This window comes from Serinus canaria, chromosome 14 (genome assembly GCF_022539315.1).
Source record: "Serinus canaria isolate serCan28SL12 chromosome 14, serCan2020, whole genome shotgun sequence".
NCBI lineage: Eukaryota > Metazoa > Chordata > Aves > Passeriformes > Fringillidae > Serinus > Serinus canaria.
This window is the reverse complement of record NC_066328.1, coordinates 1,906,888-1,925,285: the sequence shown is the minus strand read 5'-3', so window position 1 is coordinate 1,925,285 and position 18,398 is coordinate 1,906,888. Positions and strand designations below refer to the sequence as shown.

Genomic DNA, 18,398 nt, shown 5'->3' with positions numbered 1-18,398 from the left:
AAGCCCCCGGCAGCCCGGACCCTGCGCTCCGCTCCCCGCTCGGGCTGCGTGGGAACTCCCTCCTCATCCCACGGCCCCTCCTGAGTCAGCAGCGAGCTGAAGCACCATCCTAGTGGCAAAATATTACCTTTTAAAGGGCTTGTTTGCGATTGGGGTGGGACTTCGTGCGATGCCAGCTTGGCGTTTATCGCCGTGCTCCCAAGGAGCGGATCACTCCCGGTTATTTTTACTCCCAACCCCCAATGTTTTAGCTGGGCCTGCAGTGCCTCACAAAGTGTCTGTGAGGAAAACCGGGCACAATCCAGCTCCGGAATCGAGGGGTGGATGAAATCCGAGGCGGGAGCAGCAGCTGAGTGTCACAGCCGGGCCTTCCTGGCCTTCCCAGCTCGGAAGGATCTGGTTTTACGGGATGCTGCACCCACACCCACACCATTCCACACCTGGCACCCCATCCCCTTCCCTCCGCTCCTCCAGGACCTGCCCGAATCGAGGATTATTTTCCTTTCAGAGCAGTGATTGCTCATCCTTCCCCCGGGGACTGGCCAAGGTCAGCGGCCGTGCCCCCGGGGAGCGAACCCGGAGGGGACGCGGGGAGGTTGTGGCCCTGCCGGCCAGGTGACACCTCTGCCGCGCAGGCGGTGCCTTGGCAAACTTTCGCTCTGTTTTTTGTGGCTGGAGCTTTTACCTGGAGACGAGCAGATCCTGCCCCGCGGGCGCTGCCGGGCTCGCAGCACCCCGACCTTGCCGGGATAAAATTAGCCCCGTTTCCCTTTGGATTAAAGGCAGAGCCGCTCAGAGCGCTTCGGCTCCGAGACGTCAAACGGCAGCCATCCCTTTTTTGTCTGGATAGGGGAGGGGAGAGTCCTGCCAGTCAGCCTGGTGACAATGACATTGATTTCCTAGACCTCTCGGCGTGGCCAAATCTGTATTTTTAGCCGGGGAAGAGAAAAATACGAATCACGTGTCAGAGCAATGCTTTCCGTGCCCTGGTGGGAGGGAAGGAGCCGGGAGCCGTCGCTGCTGGAGCAGGGGATGGGCAGGAGTCGCTGCCCGGTCCCCGGAGCAGGGCTGGGGATGCACCGAGCATCCATCCCCGGCACTGCCCCAGCGTGCCCCGCACAGCTCTGGCCTCCTGCAGGGCGGTCCCCACTCCCACGGGATCCCGTCTGTCCCCTCCGCATCCCCCGTGGCCGTTTATCTTCCGGGGCAGGGGCTGCCTTCATCTCTGCTTCCCTGCCACCGCCCTCTCCTCCTCGCTCTCCCCCACCCTGTTCTCATTTCCCCAAGAAGACTTTAATGAAATCTACCCTTAATTAAATCCACATTCATTTGCATAATTACCAGGAAATTGAAATTAGCCTGCGGACGTGGCTGGAATACATCTGGCATCCGGCAGCCCTGGCTGTTTGGAGGGGCTGCACGAAGGGCTGCTGGGTGCCCCCCACCCGTAGGTGCCCCACGGTGCTGCTCCCCACATCCCTTCCCTCCCTTCCCGGTGGTGACAGGGTGGAAGTGGAGGGAGAGCCATGCTGAGGGCACGGCAGGGCAGAGGCCGTGCCCTCCGCCCCCGCAGGAGCTGCATCACCTTTCCTTTAGTTAGTAAAAAAAAAAAGAAAAAGTCTTCACGGCCATTGAGAAATTTTTTGTTGCTTTTATAACTATATATTTTGTCAATTTTTATGGTTTCAGTTGTGGTTTTTTTAAATCCTTTTCAACAGTGACAAACTGAGGTAACGTCTGTGACACTACAGCCTCTCCTACGGGAAGAAGGTCCGAAACCCGACAGCTGAGGGAACTGGAAATAAAAACCTGACAACCTACGGACACAGCGACCTCGACGGGGACAGAAATCACACCGGGCACCCCCTGGGGCACACCCGGGCGGTGCCACCGAGCCCTCCCGGAGAGGTGCCACCGAGCCCTCCCGGGGCGGCCGGGATCCCTTATCTACATTATTGCACGAAAGATCGAGGACATCGAGGGACCTAAGGCAAAGAGGAGTAAAACCGGTGCCTAGCTCTCTACGTGGGGCAATGCTACGTCTAACGCCGGGCCCGGGGGGTGCCGGGGACGGGGCACGGCGGGGGCGGGGGCGGCCCCTGCACTGTAAACTGCTGCTGCTGCTGCTGGAAAGCGTTATAGCCCTTTGTGGGGAATCGGGGCACCGGGGCCGCCCCACGGCACCCAACCCCGTGTGAGGGAAGCCCGAACCACAGCAGGGTGCTCTTGCCTTGGGGTGCCCCCACAGCTTACCCACTGCGGCGGTGGGGTGAGCTCCCCGCTCTGCTGGGTGCTCAAATCCGGGAGGGAAGGTGTGACCTCCACGCACACCCCAGAACCTTGTCACTAAGGGGCCACCAGTGGCTGCTGCCACCACGCCCTGCCTCGCTGCAACCAGCCCCGGCAGGGTCTATCCCGCTGCCGCTTCCCCGCCAGCCCCAGGGGAGGGTGACAGGTTGGGAAAGGGGTGACAGCAAGGAGGGGTGATGGGGACAGCACAGAGAAGCAGGCGGGCCCGCGGGAGGCCGCCCGGAGCTCCCTGCCCTGCTCCCGGGCTGTGCAGGCCAGCCTGCGGGGCACCGCTGCCACCTCCCCCGGTCCCTGGGTACAAAGGGTCTACAGAGGGGCCGCGGGGACACCGGCACGGCAGAGCCAGCCCGGCCCGAGCATCCAACCTGCGGGATGGCCGGCACCGGCCAGAGGGGACCCATCCCTCCGGCAGGGCCTGAGCCGAGTGGGGCAGGGCAGGGGGCACGGGCTGACAGTGGCAGTGGCTGGGACACACAACGACACACAGACAGGGACACTTGCTACATCAATGGCTGCCAGCACCTCCCACGGCAGGGAGGCAGCCGGGGCTGCCGGGGGTCCGGGGCTGCTGGCAACCCCCCGGCTCCCCGTCACCCACCTCCCTACCCCCTCCCGGTCCCCAGCTGTGCGGCAGGGACCAGTGGAAGAGGGCAAATCACCACCCACCCAAACCTCCCCAAAGGCCTCCTCCACGGTGCAGGGTCATCGGCCTTCCCGCTCCCCGGCGGGGTCGAGCAGGGGTGGGGCAGAGCCAGCGCACCGCCCGCTGCCCCCGACTCTTCCTCCCCGCGCGGGGAGACCCCTCCCCATGCCCGGGGGAGCCTTGGAGGGGGCAGCACAGCCGTGGCAGGGCTGTGGGTGCCCCCAGCCTCCCCAGCAGTGAGCGGTGCCCTCGGCTGCGCTCCGGCCACTGGCCTCGCCCAGGCGGGGCGGGGGATCGGCATCCTCGGCGCTACAGAGCGCAACCAGTTCTGTCCTTTTCCTCTTCCATCGTGTTTCTTTTCTTTTCTTTTTTTTTTTTTTTTTTTTTTTTTTTTTTTTACTTTTGGAAACCCAGAGCCCGGTCCCGGCTCGTGCCACCACCACGACGTGCTCCTCCTGTCCCCGGGGCGGGGGGACGGGCGGGTCGCGCAGCCGCCAGGCGCCGCCGTCACACGCAGATCTCTATTGCTGTGGCCAGGACCATCTGCCCCTTGCCCTTGTCCTGCCGTCCGTCTGTCCTGCTCGCCGTGCCCGGGGCGGCTGCGCCGGGCTCGGGGCGGGGCGCTCCGCTCCCCTCGGTCAGGACGGTCCTCTTGAGCGGGGCGGGCGTGCAGGAGCCGCCGGCCTCGTGGCAGTGGGGCCCGGCCGGGAGCTTGTCCCTGGCGTGCTTGCGGGAGCGGTACGAGGGCCGGCACCGCACCTCGGCCATGAGGTCGCACTTGATGAAGTAGAAAACCTCCTTGACGGGGCAGCGCTTCTCGGGGTCGAGGGCCAGCAGGCGCTGGAACATGCGCAGGGCGCTGTCCGTGAAGCGCCGCCACTGCGAAGGCAGCCCCGCCAGCCGCCCCTTCTGCCACCGCACAAACTCCTCGAAGAAGGCGTCGGACGCCACCGCCGCCTCCCAGGGGAAGTTCCCGGTGAGCACGCAGAAGATGAGCACCCCGAAAGCCCAGACGTCGATGCTGGTGTCCACGGCGAAGCCCTCGGCCCGGCCGGCCTGGCACACCTCGGGCGCCGTGTAGGGGATGGTGCCGCTGATGCGCTTGACGCGGCAGCCCACCTTGCGCGTCATGCCGAAGTCGGCCAGCTTGACGCGGCGGCAGTCGCGGTCGAAGAGCAGCACGTTCTCCGGTTTGATGTCCCGGTGCACCAGGCTCTTGCTGTGCATGTAGTCGAGGGCCAGGCCCAGCTGCTGTACGCAGCGCTTCACCAGCTCCTCGGGGAGCCCCACCTGCGGGGGGGGGACACGGTGTCAGCCACCCCCACCGAGCCCCGGGGGGACCCACCCGACCCGGGCACCCACATCGGCGTGGTCTGATAGTCGTTGGTACTTTTATCTGGGTGCTCTGGGGCAGGGGATGGTGGTGGGTCATGGGCCACCCAAGAGATGGGTGGTGGGTCTCAGGCCCCCCATAGGATGGTTTGGGTTGGAAGGGACCTTAAGGATCATCCAGTTCCACGCCCTCCCCTGGGCAGGGACCATTTCCACTGTCCCAGGTTGCTCCAAGCCCCGTCCAACCTGGCCCTGGACACTTGTGGGGTTGGGGCAACCACTGCTTCCCCAGGAGAAAGGTGATGGGTCTCAGGCCATCCTAGGGATGGGTGATGGATCTTAGGCCACCCAGAGGATGGGTGATGGGTCCCACACATGTTTGTAGGTGCTTGTGGTCAAGCACAGGGGCAGCTTTGCTCAGCACCCCCTGAGCCCCCACATGCCACAGAGGCTCCCACGGGAGGTGCTGGGGTCCCACCTGAGGCGGGATGATGTCGAAGAGGTCCCCGCCGGGGGCGTACTCCTGAGCAAAGACGTAGCAGTCCTCGGTCTCAAAGACCACGTCGAAGACCTTGATGATGAAGGGGCTGGAGGAGAGCGTGTTGGTGATGCTGAATTCCCGCAGGAAGTTCTTCAGCTTCGTCTTGCTCTTGTTGACGAACTTCAGGGCCATCTTGGTGCCTGTGGAGGGCAGGGGACAGGAGTGAGCCCTCGGCTGGGACAGACAGACAGGCCCCCGCTCCCAGCAGACGCCCCGCTCCCCTCACCTGTGCTTTTGTGGGACACCAGGTCCACCTTGCCGTAGGTGCCCTTGCCGAGCTCGCGGATGAGGTCGTAGTGCTTGGTGATGTCGGTGCCCGAGAGCGTGCGGATGGCCAGGGACTGCATGTCCTCGGTGATCAGGGGCACCCCGCAGCAGCCCAGCTTGCGCGACGGCTCCTGCTCAATCGAGCCCGCGCTCATGGTTGCGCTGCAAGGCACAGGTGGCACTGCTTCCATGGGGGCTGCAGGGCCATTGTGTCCCATCCCGTCCCGTCCCGTCCCATCCCATCCCATCCCATCCCATCCCATCCCATCCCATCCCATCCCATCCCATCCCATCCCATCCCATCCCATCCCATCCCATCCCATCTTGTCCCTTCCCCAGGGCTCCAGCCATGGCAAAGGGGGATGGGGCTGCCAGGGTGGTGCCACCCTCTGGACTGGGGTGCCACCCCTCTGTCCCCAGGGGCCACCAACCCAATGGCTCTGGAGGGGATGCTCCAGCCTCCATGGGGGCTGCAGTCATGTGGATGTTTGGGGGCAAAGGGAGGGGTCCAGGCAGGGCAGAGACAGGGACGAGGACACACATGGGTACAAACAGGGACACACACATGGACACATTTTCTCAGGCCTAGTGTACTCCCAGCCATGCTGCAGGACAGGAGCAAACGCCCTTTGGGGGTCCCCTCTCCTGCCGTGTCTCCAGTGGGGACCCCAAGAACCAGCCCTGTCTGCTCCAGCACTGAGCCCCCTCCAGAGCTGAGCCTCACCCCAGCTGGGGGAGCTCCAGGGTGGAACCAGGGTCATGCCCTGGCACCAAGGGGACACAATGGCTCTGCAGCAAATCCCTCCCTCACGTCTCTCTGACCATCCACCAGCACCAACTCCTGCCCTTCGCTGGCCAGGGTGCCAGAGGGTCTGGTGTGAAGAACCCCAGAATTCCAGACTGCTTTGGGGTTGGAAGGGACCTTAAATCCAATCTTGTTCCATGGGCAGGGACACCTGCCCCTATCCCAGGCTGCTCCAAGCCCTGCCCAGCCTGGCCTTGGGCACTGCCAGGGATCCAGGGACAGCCACAGCTGCTCTGGGCACCCTGTGCCAGGGCCTGCCCACCCTGCCAGGGAACAATTCCTTCCCAATATCCCACCCATCCTTGCCCTCTGGCAGTGAGAAGCCATTCTCCTTGTCATCTCATTCCAGGCCCTTGTCCCAAATCCCTCTGCAGCTCTCCTGAAGCCCCTCGAGGCACTGAAATGGGCCTTAAGGCCTCCCCAGAGTCTTCTCTTTTTCAGGCTGAACAATCCAAATTCTCTCAGCTTTTGCTCATAGTGGAGGTGTTCCATCCCGATAATCATCACTGTAGCTCCTCTGGACCTGCTCCAACATATCCACGTCCTTCCTGTGCTGGGGACCAACAGCTGGATGCACATTCCTGCTGGGATCTCACCAAACCGAGCAGAGGCCGGCCCAGCCAGCAGCACATGGGCAACAGCGCCAACATTCCTCACTCCCGACAAACCAGGAGTGGTTTTCTCCTCACTCTGACCATTCCCACAAGAAGATCCAAGCTCGGAGTCACCCACCACACCACCAGAGCAGCGAAACCACTCCAGCATCTCCTCTGATGTCTTCAGGGCGCTCCATCACTGCACAAGCCCAAACCCAGGCAGCCAGGGATGTGGGGAGGGTGCTCGGTGGCTGCAGGTGGGTGAGGATGGGCAGAGGGAGCCCAGGTGGTGCCCACGGGCTCAGCCCCATGCAGGGGCTGTGACAGCCACCCCAAATGGTGCCAGACACCCCACAAAGCACCTGCAGCACCCCACGGTCAGGCTCACACACAAGGATCCTCCCAGCCCCTTCCCAATAAGGCTGAGTCGGATCTCCAGCTTCTCCCTCCTTCCTTCCTTCCTTCCCCCCACCGTGCTGCCTGTCATCCCAAACCAAAGCTCAGCTTCTTCACTTATTATAGTTATATTTTTTCCCTGGGAAGTTGGGGAAAAAATAGAAAAGGAACTTCAACATCATGATGTTCCAAAAATGTAACAGTTTGACTCATAAGATCTCCGAAGCAGCTCATCTCCATAGTGTTTCATTGGCCCCCTGGCAGAGGAGCACCATCTCAGCGTCTGGGTGCTGGAGGTGGAGGTGGATCAGCAGCAGCTCGCTGGAGGCAGGACTGAGAACAGCCCCCAGCATCCTGCTCGAAGAATTCCAGCTACGCTTGGATTTACGGCTGCGCTCATCAATGTCCCTTAATTAACTGGCATTGGAATGCAATTATTCAAGTCGGGAAGGTTGGGTTTGGGGAAAAACCCTGCTGGTTGGATGGGAGAGAGGAGAGGGAGGGCTGGCAGCTTGTGGAAGTGCTCTCCAAGTCAAGGGCTGTTTGCTTTTCCCCTTGGCTCAGCCTGTTGGGGTTTCCAGGTGTCTCCTTCCCAGGCAGAAACCGAGGAGCATCCACGGCAAGCGGGGATCCCGCCGAGTCCGGTCCCGTGCTGCGGCGTGGGCTGGCACAGCTGGCACCGGGATGTGCTGCCAGGGCTGGGGACGGGCCGGGATCCTGCACGGCCAGCTCCGAACAACAGCCCCGCCTGGCCGGGGCTAACGGGAACCCGGGGCCAGCACCGACCCCGGGAGGAGCCAAACAGCGGCGGTGACCAAAACGCCGGCACGCCGAGGCCACGGAAAGCACAAACACAGAAGTTGCCATTAAAAATTGAAAGCTTTTGGAAACATGTTGGGTTTGATGTGAGCAGCGAAGCGGGGCGGCAGCAGGAGGGAGAGAGGGCTCGGTTCCAGCGCCGTGCACTCCCAGGGACCGCGGGGATGCGGCAATAGCAGAGCACACAGGGATGGCAGTGCCAGTGTGGCAGGAGATGCCACCAGCTTGGCCTGGCCGGGGTTGAGGTCCCATTTCCTTCTGCATCCAGGCCAGTCCCACCAAGGAGCACCTGTGTGGCCACACGCCAGATCGGGTCACTCCAGAGCCACAACGGGGCCTTTCCTGGCACCCCAGCTCCTCTCCCACCCCAAAACCCTGGAAGAGGAGGCAGCACCAGGTCTGAAGGAGGACAAACACACCTCTCCAGCTCAGTTCCAGGTGCTCCTGAAGGAGCTTGCCCAAGCAGGGAGGAGGGATGAGCATCCTGGCCGAGCTCCCCACGGCTCACCGTCCCAGAGTGACAAAGGCAGCGAAGCTGCTGCCGCGTGGCCCCGGGACCTGCCGCTCACCACAGGCGGTTCCTGCCGTCATCTCCGCATCCTGAGCCATTTCTCCTACTATTCAGACTAAAATTGTTCTGTGTTTAAGCTTCAGAACCGTTTATCTCATTGAGTGAGGAGGATAATCCACCCACCTCTTCCTTGCTCCCTGGCAGGTATTTATAGGCAGCCACTCGTCTCCCGTCGGCAGCTGCCGCTCCTCTTCCCCAACCTCCCGGCTCCATCCCCAGCACCGTGGAGCACATCCCGGAAGGACATTATCCCACAGCCACAGCCCTGCATCCTGCCTGCAGCCGAGGCTGGCACGGACAGCCCTGCCCCAGCGCTGTCCCTGCCGGGGGATGCTTTGCCCTGCCCTGGATCCCGCTCCGCAGCACGCCCAGCCCTGGGCACGTCGGCTCTGCCGATAACTAATTGCAAACTCATTAGGAGCTCATTGAGAGGAGCAGAGGCCGCCCGGGAGAGTTGCCCCAGGCTCCCGCAGAGAAGGCTGCTGGAGCCGCGGCTGCTTGGAAATTGAGGGAAAGGGGGAAAAAAATCCCTCTGGCCACATCAGAGACTGACAGAAAAACAACCCAGTTATTGAGGGAGGTTACAGGAAAAGGGTTTGGGCTGAGCCTGATGCACGGTTGAGCACTGGGGGCTGGGACTCGATGAAGGGAAAATCTGTGCAGGGCAGGGGTTCTGCAAAACCCGGATTCCTCTTTAAAGAGGGGAGAAATGTGAAATGCAGCAGTGGGATGGGCACAGGCCCACGCTGCTCTGTCTCTGCACTTGGCAGAGATTTGATTTCCCCGCTTCCCGTCCCCAAACCCTCAGTTATGAGCACGTAACACCAACTCCCATCCAAGTCCAGCAGGCTGGAGGCCAGGGCATCCCTCAGGAGGGACCTCCCTCCCTCCACACCCAACCAGCTTCCAAACCTGCCCTGTTTCCCCTGAACAACGCACTGAGCCAGCAAAGTCACGCCCTGCGCCCAGCCAGAGCCATCCCCTCTCCCAGTTCTCCAGATGCCAGCACCACCCTGGTGTCACTGGAACGAGGAGCCAGCGGTGCTTTGGCCGTGCCCCACGCTGAGCTGCTGCCTCCCGGTGCCCCACTGCATTTCCAGCCCCTGCCACCTCCATTCCTGCCTGACCCCGTTCCAGGGACATCCTGTCCTCTCCTCCGTGCCCCTGGGACCCACACAGCAGATTTGAGCTGTGCTTCCCGGGGGCTGTGGCACACGGGAGCCCAGGGAGGGCTCACAAAGGCACCTTGGCCTAACGGGGACAGCGTGGCTGTGGGGGCAGGACAGGAATCTCACCGGGGCCCGGAGCCACCAGCACCACCATGGCCAGGCAGCCTCCAGCCAGGCCGGCCACCACCTCCCACCTCACCCAGAGCAGCAGAACAGGCACAGGGAAAGGGTTCCTGCATCCATGTGCCACCCCAGGGCCATCCAAAGCCTCTCAGGACAAGGCGAGCATGTCTGGGAGGTCACACGTGGCACAGGGACATTGGCTGCTGGCAGAGGTTTGGGGACAGCCCCTCTGCCAGCATCCCGCAGCCCAGGAGGGGCAGAGGCCATGGGTGGGGCAGGTCTCCATGTGCGGCAGGCTCCAGAGCAGCGGGAAAGGCTGGAGCACCACGGACACACCAGAACCAGCACCAAAGCTCCAGCGAGGCACCCGCAGCGACTGGCACTCCCAGTGCCCCCAGCGCAGGGCTGAGCTGGCACTGAACTCCAGGGTATCCAGCAATTCTCATACCAGCTCCTTGCCCAGAGCAGAGCAGCCTGCCTGGCAGCAGGATTCTCTTCGGCAAAGCCAACGAACGCCCAGCTGGGCACGGGCAGGAGCTGCTCTCCCAGTGCAGATGTTCCAGATGCAAGGCAGGGTCAGGCCCTGTCACACCCATCCGTGGCGTCCCCCGCTGCAGGAACCATCTCCCGTCCTGGCCAGCAGTCTGTGACAGCTTCCTGAGCCTTTGGTGCCAGGATTCAGGTTTCACACACCGATTCGGGAAGAGCAAACAAAGCAGTGCCAGGACTCTCTCCTCCGCCGGCTCCCCGGGGAGCCGCCGCTCCTCCTTCCTGCCACCGTCCCCTGTGCCCACTGCTCTGCTCTCCCGGAGCTGCCAGCAGGATTTTCCCTGCCCTCATGCACACGGGGCTGTCTCTGTCCATCGGCCCCGATGACAGGACCTTGGCTGCCTTTCAGCGCTTCTGGCCTCCCGGGGTTTTTGCTGCCGAGCAGGATGGCTTCCTTAGGACCTCAGCTCCTCCAGCCTGCAGCTCCTCCCGCCTTCGCCGCCAGCACCAGGGACTTATGATTACTTCATTGTTTGATTGGTTTCATCAGCCTGTCATCATCTCCCTCCCAAAAACTCTTCCGCCAGCGCCGACAGCACCGCACGGTTGGTATCTGCAAAGACAAACGCCCCGAGCGGCACCTGCCCGACCCCGCGGCAGGGCCGGCCGGCCCTCGGCCCCGCTCGCTCCTGGCGACAACAGGGACACGTCCCTCTGCCACAAACCCCGGCCCTGAGTCCGCTCCAAGGCGCTTTGTGTGCCCCCGGCTCAGCCTGCCGCCGGCTGGGATGCTTCCGTGAAGGAGATGCTCCCACCTCCACCGGGCTCTCCTCCCGCAGCAGCCCGGGCAGGACACGGTGACACGGTGACACCGGGCAGGTCGGGGGCTCGGCACACGGACAGCCAGCCCTGACCTCTGCCGCCCCGTGGGTCCCGGACAGAGGGGTGCCGAGGCCGGGCCGCCCTGTCCCCGGTCCCCGAGCTGCGCTGGGGCTCCCGGCTGGCGTCACCTGCCCGCGGCCACGGCGGCAGCGAGGCCGGACCGGGAGGAAAGTGGGTCACGCTCCCCCTTCCCCGCTGCGGCCGGGGAGCGCCAGGGTGGGACGGAGGCCGGCCCCGCGGCCCGGGGACAGCGGGGACAGCGGGGGAAGCAGGGGAGGTGAAAGGGGAGCTAGGGCGGGTGGCGAGGGGACACAAGGAGACAGCAGGGGACGTGGTGAAGGGATGCGAGGGGAGACAAGGAGAGATGACGAGAGGAGATGACACGGGAATATGATGAGGGGACAAAAGAGGACACAATGAGGAGAGACAATGAGGGGAAACGAGGGGAGATGATGGACGGGGCATGAGGGGAGACGGCAAGAGGACATGAGGGGACCTGAGGGGAGGTAATAGGGAAGACAGGAAGCCGGTGAGGGAAGACAAGGAGAGGTGAGGGAACACGGAGGAAAACAAGGGGAGATGATATGGGGAGGTGGTGAGGGGGACACAATGAGGGGACATGAGGGGACACGGCCTGAGCTGCCCCCGAGGCCGCCTCTCCCTGCTCTCCTCTTCCCCTGTTCCCAGCTGCTTTCCAGCTCAGTGCACCCTTCCAGACACCCCCAAACCCGCCGGCAGCCCCCGGGGACCAGCCCCGCGGCCCCAGCACCGCTCGGTGTCACTCACGCCCCTCCGTCCCCGTCCCTCCCCCTCGCCCCCCACGCCGTACAGGGGCCGTCCGGGGCGCAGGTGCCACCGGCCGCAGGAGGGACCTGGGGCGGGGGGGGCGACCGATCCTGGGGGCAGAGCCCGCACTGCACGGTGCCCACCCCGCTCCATTCATCCCGGAGCGCCCGTTGTACCGGGATGGGGGTTTTGTCCCCTCCCCGCGCCGTGCGGGCAAACAAAGGGCGGCCTCGGTACCGGGCGGGCAGCGCCCCCCGCACCCCCATCTCCGTATCGTCGTCCCCGCACCCCCGTGCCCGCGCCCCGTCCCCGCACCGCCGCCTTACCGGAGGGGCGAGCCGCCGCCGCGCCCCGTCCCCGGCGGGAGAGGAGCCGCCGCCGCCGCCGCCGCCGCCGCGCTCCGCCCGCCCCGCCGGGCTCCTCATGCCGCGGCCCCGCCGCCGCCGGAGGAGCGGAGCGGAGCCGAGGGAGCGGAGGGAGCGGAGCGCGGCGCCCCCCGCAAGCCCCGGCAGCGCCCGCCCCGCGCCGCGCTCCGCCCGCACCGGCACCGGCACCGCCCCGGGGAGGGAGCGCGGAGCGGGAGGAGCGGGAAGCGCGGGGGGGCTCCGCCGCCGGCCCCGCGGGGATGGGGGGATGCGGAATGAGCGATGCGCGATGCGGGGCGCTGCTTGTCCCCGCCCCCCGGTGTAGCCGGGGGGAGTGGGTGCGGGAGCAGCCCAGGAAAGGGGTGTCGGGACTGAGCCGCCCCCTCCCCGCCGGGCGCGGAGCTCCGGTACCGCGGGCTCGGCTGGGAGCAGAGCACGGCGCTGGGGACAATGGGGATGGGAGCGGCGCTCCGCAGGGGGCGGCTTCACACCCGACCCCCCCGAGGCTGATCCGGGGGTCGCCAGCGCTGTGCAGCCGGAGTGCCCAAGCACAGCACCGGGTCCTGCTGCCCGCTGCTTCCCTGGGCCCTGCTGTCCTTGAGCTCTCCCAGACTCTGTTCCCTCTCCTTTGGCACAGGTGATGCCCACCCTGGGTCAGGGAATGGTTTGGTTTAGAAGGGACCTTCAGGATCATCTCGTTCCAACAGTGCCGTGGGACACGTTCCAGGCTGCTCCAGGCCCTATCCAACACAGCCTTGGACAATTCCAGGGATGGGGTGGCCACAGCTTCTCTGGGCAACCTGAGCCACCATGGAACAGGTGATGCCCACCATGGCACAGACAGCCCCCCAAAATGCTGCTCCTCAATGTGTGCAGGACACGTGGCTTCCCCTGTGGCTCATGAATGGTGGGAACGTTCCGGCTAAGCCAGGGAATGCCAGATGAGGCAAAGACATCACGGGGGCTTCCCTTCAGGTGCCTTAAATTTGGCAACACTTTCAGCAAGTGATGCCAGAGCTGGGCACCAGGAGCTCCCGGGCACCCCCAGCCTGGGGACAGTGACAGCTCTCCAGGAGGAAGGCGAGGGGGTGACACTGTGCTCCCTCTTGGAGCATCCCTGGACACACCTCGTCTTCCCGGGTTTCCTTCTGCGCCCACCAAGGCCAAGCAGGGAGGTTTAACACTGGCCAGGATTTGCTTTGGCACTTCCTTGTCTCTCAGCTGGGCGCCAGGTCCCTTGGCTCCCGCGGTGTCACTTTAAAGGGACGCACAGCGGTGGGGCTGCCCCACCCTCCGAGGGGGACAGCGGACTGTTCCCACACACCGGCCGTGCCCGCCTCGCCGGACCGAGCCGTGTCAATGTCCCCGAGCCCGCAAACGCGGGGAGGGCCGGGAGCCATCGGCTCTGACTCACGGATGGCTCCGCTCCGCTCGCGCTGAGGATGCAGAGCAATTATGGCTTTTCATGAATGACTTTAAGGCAAGAAGCTGAATCACACTCCGACACTCCGCTTTAATTTGTGCCGGCTGTGCCACTGTCACCCTCTTCCCGCCCGGCAGCTGCGCACGGGGCACGGCCAGCCCCGGGCAGGGGGGCGGCTGCGGCCCCTCCATCCCCTCCACTCGGGTTCTGCCACAGCTCCCGGCTCCTGCGGCTGGGACGCTCCAAGGGTGGTGATTCCCAGCGGGATGGAGGCATGGGAATGGCATGGGAGGAGAAATGCTGGAGCGCAGTGCCCCGGCCAGCCGGGCTGGGCTGGGTGGGGGCTGGCGCTGCTCGGGGCAGCGGCTGCGGGGCTGGCATGGGGCTGGCACTGGGGCAGGAGAGCCTCTGTGCAGGGGAGGTGCGCGAAAGAGGAAAACGGGGGAGATGGGCAGGGCTGGGCTGCGTTCGGCAGCAGCGCACACGGGCCAGGGAAAGGCACAGCCCGCTCCATGGGCCGCTAGGGCGGGGGTGCCTCCAGGCTCGCCCCTTCCGGAGGTCCCTCTCCCGCCGTGTCCCCTGCCTGTCCTTGCGGTGCTGTCCTGGCTCCCGCAGCCTCCCGCTCGCGGCTCCTCCGAGCTCTCTGTCAGCTCTCTCCCTATTTATAGCTCGGGGCTGTTTCTAGGTCAGGCGGGAGGTGCCGGTGCCCGGGGAGCCAGCCCAGGGACCGTGGCGGGGCTGCAGGGACACTGTCACACGCCCCACACGTGGGTCAGCTCCCAGTGTCACCATCCTGGTGCTGTGCCCTGGGTGCACAGGGGCTGAGCTGGCAGCGGGACCAGCTGGGCCTGTCAGGGCTTCGTGGCATTCCGTGGGGCTCTGTGGGGCTTGGCAGGTCTTTGTGGGGCTCTGTGGGACCCCACAGCGTTCAGCAGGTCCTCATGGGACTTTGTAGGGCTCAGCGGGGCTCTTTTAGGATGCCATGGGGCTCTGTGGAGCTCTGGGGGCTCCATGGGGCTCAGCGGGGCTCTTTTGGGATGCCATGGGGCTCTGTGGAGCTCTGTGGGCTCCATGGGGCTCAGCGGGGCTCCGCAGGGCTTCATATGACTCCGGGGGGTTCCACGGGGCTCCGTGGGGGCCGTCAGGTCCCTCTGGGGCGTCCCTGTCCCTCGGTGGCACGTGGGTGACACGCACACTGAGCCATAGTAACACCAGTTGTACCAGGGAGCGCCCGCACTGAGCTCGTGGTCTTCAAAGCACTCCCGGAATATTAATAACGAATTAAGATTAACGAGATGAAAGGAGCCAGATCAAACATGTTTATCACCTCGTGCAATCCCAAACCGTGCAAAGAGCCCCCGCCTCCCCGAGGGACCACGAGTGCTCCTGGGATTTGTGCTCGAAAAGGGAATATCCGGCTCCTGCACATCGTGGGATGCGCTTGGACAGGGTGGGCAGCGGGAAATAACCTGGAAAGCCCAAAATATTCCCAGCTTGCCGAATCCCCTCGGAATTCAGCGAGAAGGTCGCTTGTCCCTTCGCCATCGCTCGGCCAGAGAGGGAGCCAAGGGGCTGAGCCCCACCGGCCGCGGGCCGGGGTCCCACGGCCACCCGCGCCTGTCGCGCTCCGGTGACAGGAGCCAAAGCTGCCGGGGATGCTGCGGGGATGCTGGGAAGGAGCGGCGGAGGGAAAGAGGGAGGGAAGGAGGGAGGGAAGGCAGGAGCGGAGCACGCCGGGAGCCGCAGCCCGGGCGGGGGGACCCGCTCACCCCGGGGAGCTCCGGCGTGTCCCGCCCGCGGGGCCAGCACCCCCCGCCCCAGCCCGGGGGCACCACCCGTGTCCCCTCTGTGTCCCCTCGGTCCCTGGGGACAGAGCCCACCCTCGGGGATTCCCAGGGAAAGGGGCGGTGGGGCTGGTTCCCGCAGCCGGGGCGAAGGCTCGGAGCCCCCAGCTCGGCGTCCCCCCGGGCGCGAGCTGCCACCCCAGGCGGGGACAGCCGGGGGGGACTCCCGGGGCTGCTCTCGAGGCCAGGGAGGGGCCGTGGGACAGCCCCGCCGGTGACAGGCACACGCCGAGCCCCTGCCAGGGCGTCCGACCCTCGGGGGGCTGCCCCGGCCCGGAGCCCGTGCAGTGCTCCCGGGGCTGCGAGGGACCGAGCGGGGCGGGGCGGGCACGGCGCCCCAGGGGACGGATCCCGGGCCGGGCCGGGGCAGCACCGGCCGCAGTCGGGACCTTGGGAATGGCGCTGAGCCCGGAGCACGGTGACGGCTGCTCAGCCACCGGGACGGAACGGGACCGGTGGGGCGCTTTGGGATGGGCTGCCCGGGGAAAGAAGCACAACAGGTTTATTCGAGGGGAAGGAGGGGCTGAGCTGGGGGCACGGGAAGAGCCACGGGGCCCGCCCTGGCACCCCGGTGGTATCTCAGTACCCCCAGAGCACCCGGCACCGCCCGCCCGCCGCCTCCGCTCGCTGCCCGTTCTCCTGGCACCATCTAGAGGCTGCGGGAACGGGCACGGAGGGACGGACACGGTGGGGGACGGGAACAGGGAGACAGACACGGGCTGACAGGTGAAAAGACATGAGGACAGACACGGGGGGACAGATACGGCGAGACAAACATGACGCGGCAAACACGCGGAGACAGACATGGGGGACAGACACACTGCCACAGCACCCACGCGTGGGGCCCACGCACTGCCCTTGGCACAGGGGACAAGGTAAGGGCCAGCGCTGGTGGTGACAGAGGGTGGTGGTGACAGGGTTAGGGGTGGTGACAGAGCGCGGAGCACCTCTGGCAGCACCTCCTGTCACCCCGGGGAGCCCCTCCGGCGGGGCTGTGCTGGAGGTGACAGGCGATGGCTGCTGTGACCCCACGGGATGGAGACAGACTCAGGGACAAGCTGGTGACAGCCGGGGTTGGGGGGGGCTTTAGGGACCAGACACACCCCCATCCCCAGTGCAGCCACCTTGAAGCAGGGCAGGACAGGGAGTAGCCTCTGGGCACAAGCCGTGAGTGTCCGTCCCTCGCCGTCCCCGAGCAGGGAGGGGCGGTCCCACTGCCACCCCGGGGACCCTGGGCCACTACACTGTCCCCCCGGGTGCTTCCTTCCTGGCTGAGGGTGCCGGGTCATGCCTCCCTCGGTCTGACACAGGCTGGGTGCCCCTGGTCAGCTCCGAGCCCGAGCTGGGCTGTGGGACAGGAGCCCTGCGAGCTCTGTGCACGCCCCCGGCCAGCAGCACCCACAGCCCGGCCCTCCAGGTGCCCCTGTTCTCCACCTGGGCACTGACTCACAGGAACTGAGGCTCCAAAACCCCATGATTTACACCAAAACAAACCCCACAGCTTCCTGCTACCTGTGAGGAAGGCCAGACTGCCTGGGTTGATCCAGCTGGTGGCCCTGAGGCCCCCCCAGACCTCGCTGGGGACAGCCAGTGCCTGGAGGGAGCAGCCAGGGGCTCTGCTCCGGGCTGGCAGCGTGGGACAGGAGCTGGCAGTGGTTTAGTGCCACCGAGGAGCAGTTGGGCACAACGTGTGCCAGCACTCGCACCTCGCATCCTGCCGCCTGCCCGGCTCGTTCCGGCTCCGCTCACTCTCCTTGGCTGTGGCTCAGCAGCGCCGATGGCAAAAGAGATTTCGGGAAAGGGGAGGCGAGCGCCGGGGCTGCTGCCCAGAGGGATGGGTCTCGGGGAGCCTGTGGCTCTCCTTGTGGGCCCCCCAAGTGCCCTGGGCCCGGCCCAGCCAGGCAGGGAGGAGCAGAGACTGCCCAAGGCCCCTGCCCGGGAGAGCGGGGATGGCTGGGACGGCTCCAGGATGGACTGGGGGTGGTTCTGGGATGGCTCCGGGAGGCCCTGGGTGCACACGCTGCTGCCCACTGCTCCCATAGGCACTGCAGCAGCGCTGAGCTGGCACGGCACGGCACGGGATACCCACCGGTTCCCTGCTGCCAGGGAAGCCCATCCCGGGCGGACACACGTGCACGCAGCACCGGCTCCGGGCCCCCCTTTCGAGAGAGGATGCTCCCGTTCCCAAGGAAACTTTGGCACGGCCCGCGCCGGGCGCTGCCCCCCGGGCCGGCTCGGTGCCCGCTCCGTGCCGTGCCCTCGCTGCGTTCACAGCAGCGCCGTGACCCCGCCGGCGCTGTCCCGGGCACTCACCTGCGCAGGTGCAGGGGCTGCAGCTCCTCTTTCTGGAAGCAGACGAAGCAGAAGGAATCCATCGCTCAGCTCCGGTGGCCACCGCGCCCGGGCGAGGGTGACCGCAGGGCAGGCAGTGCCGGAGGGCTGCTGGCATCTTCCTCCCGGTGCCGGCGCTGGCCGGAGGCTCACGCTGCCCCTCCCAGGGCCATGGTGCCGGGGAGCCCGTCACACGGCCGGGCTGAGCGCCGGGATCCGCCGCTCCTCGGGCACGGAGGCGGCTCCGGGCCGTGCCCCGTCCCGCGTCGCCCTCAGGCCGGGGCCGGTGATGCCCAGCGCCACCGCGGCACCCATGGCGCTGCCCGGCCGGGGCACTGCCAGCCCTCAGGGGGTGCCAGCAGGGACCTGAGGTGGCATCAGCGGCACCGGGGCTCCGGCAGGGTGGGCCGAGGCACCGGCCAAGCCCTGCGGGTTCAGAGGCCGCGGGAAGCGGCTGCCCCTTGGCACCGGGCAGCGGCGGGGACGGGAAGGGTCCCCTGCAGCAGGTGGGGTCCGGCGGGCTCTGACAGGGTCCAGCACGGTCTGGAAGGGTCTGGAAGGGTCCGGCAGGGCACGGCAGCCGGGCACACCGACGGAGGGGGAAAGTTGTGCCGTCGTAGAGCGGCGGCTCCGCGGGGCCCGTCTCACCGGCAGAGCAGCCGCTCGCTCTGACAGCTAAAGCAGCGTGCGAGTATTAATAGCTCCC

General features: G+C 65.7%; 1 protein-coding gene across 3 annotated transcripts; it reads right to left on the bottom strand.

The window, feature by feature from the left end:
• Positions 1-1,631: 1,631 nt before the first annotated feature.
• Positions 1,632-17,824, bottom strand: SBK1 (SH3 domain binding kinase 1). 3 transcript variants are annotated; one of them, XM_050980243.1, is made up of 4 exons: positions 17,675-17,824; positions 5,053-5,255; positions 4,764-4,966; positions 1,632-4,243 (listed from the first exon to the last, which is right to left on the bottom strand). In XM_050980243.1, the coding sequence occupies exons 1-4, from the start codon at positions 17,734-17,736 to the stop codon at positions 3,461-3,463; spliced, it is 1,251 nt and encodes a 416-aa protein (XP_050836200.1). In that variant the 5' UTR covers positions 17,737-17,824; the 3' UTR covers positions 1,632-3,460. The 3 variants fall into 3 exon arrangements, with proteins under 3 accessions (XP_050836200.1, XP_030085700.1, XP_030085701.1); XM_030229840.2 differs by lacking the exon at positions 17,675-17,824 and adding an exon at positions 12,056-12,103; XM_030229841.2 differs by lacking the exon at positions 17,675-17,824 and adding an exon at positions 10,021-10,761.
• Positions 17,825-18,398: the final 574 nt, after the last annotated feature.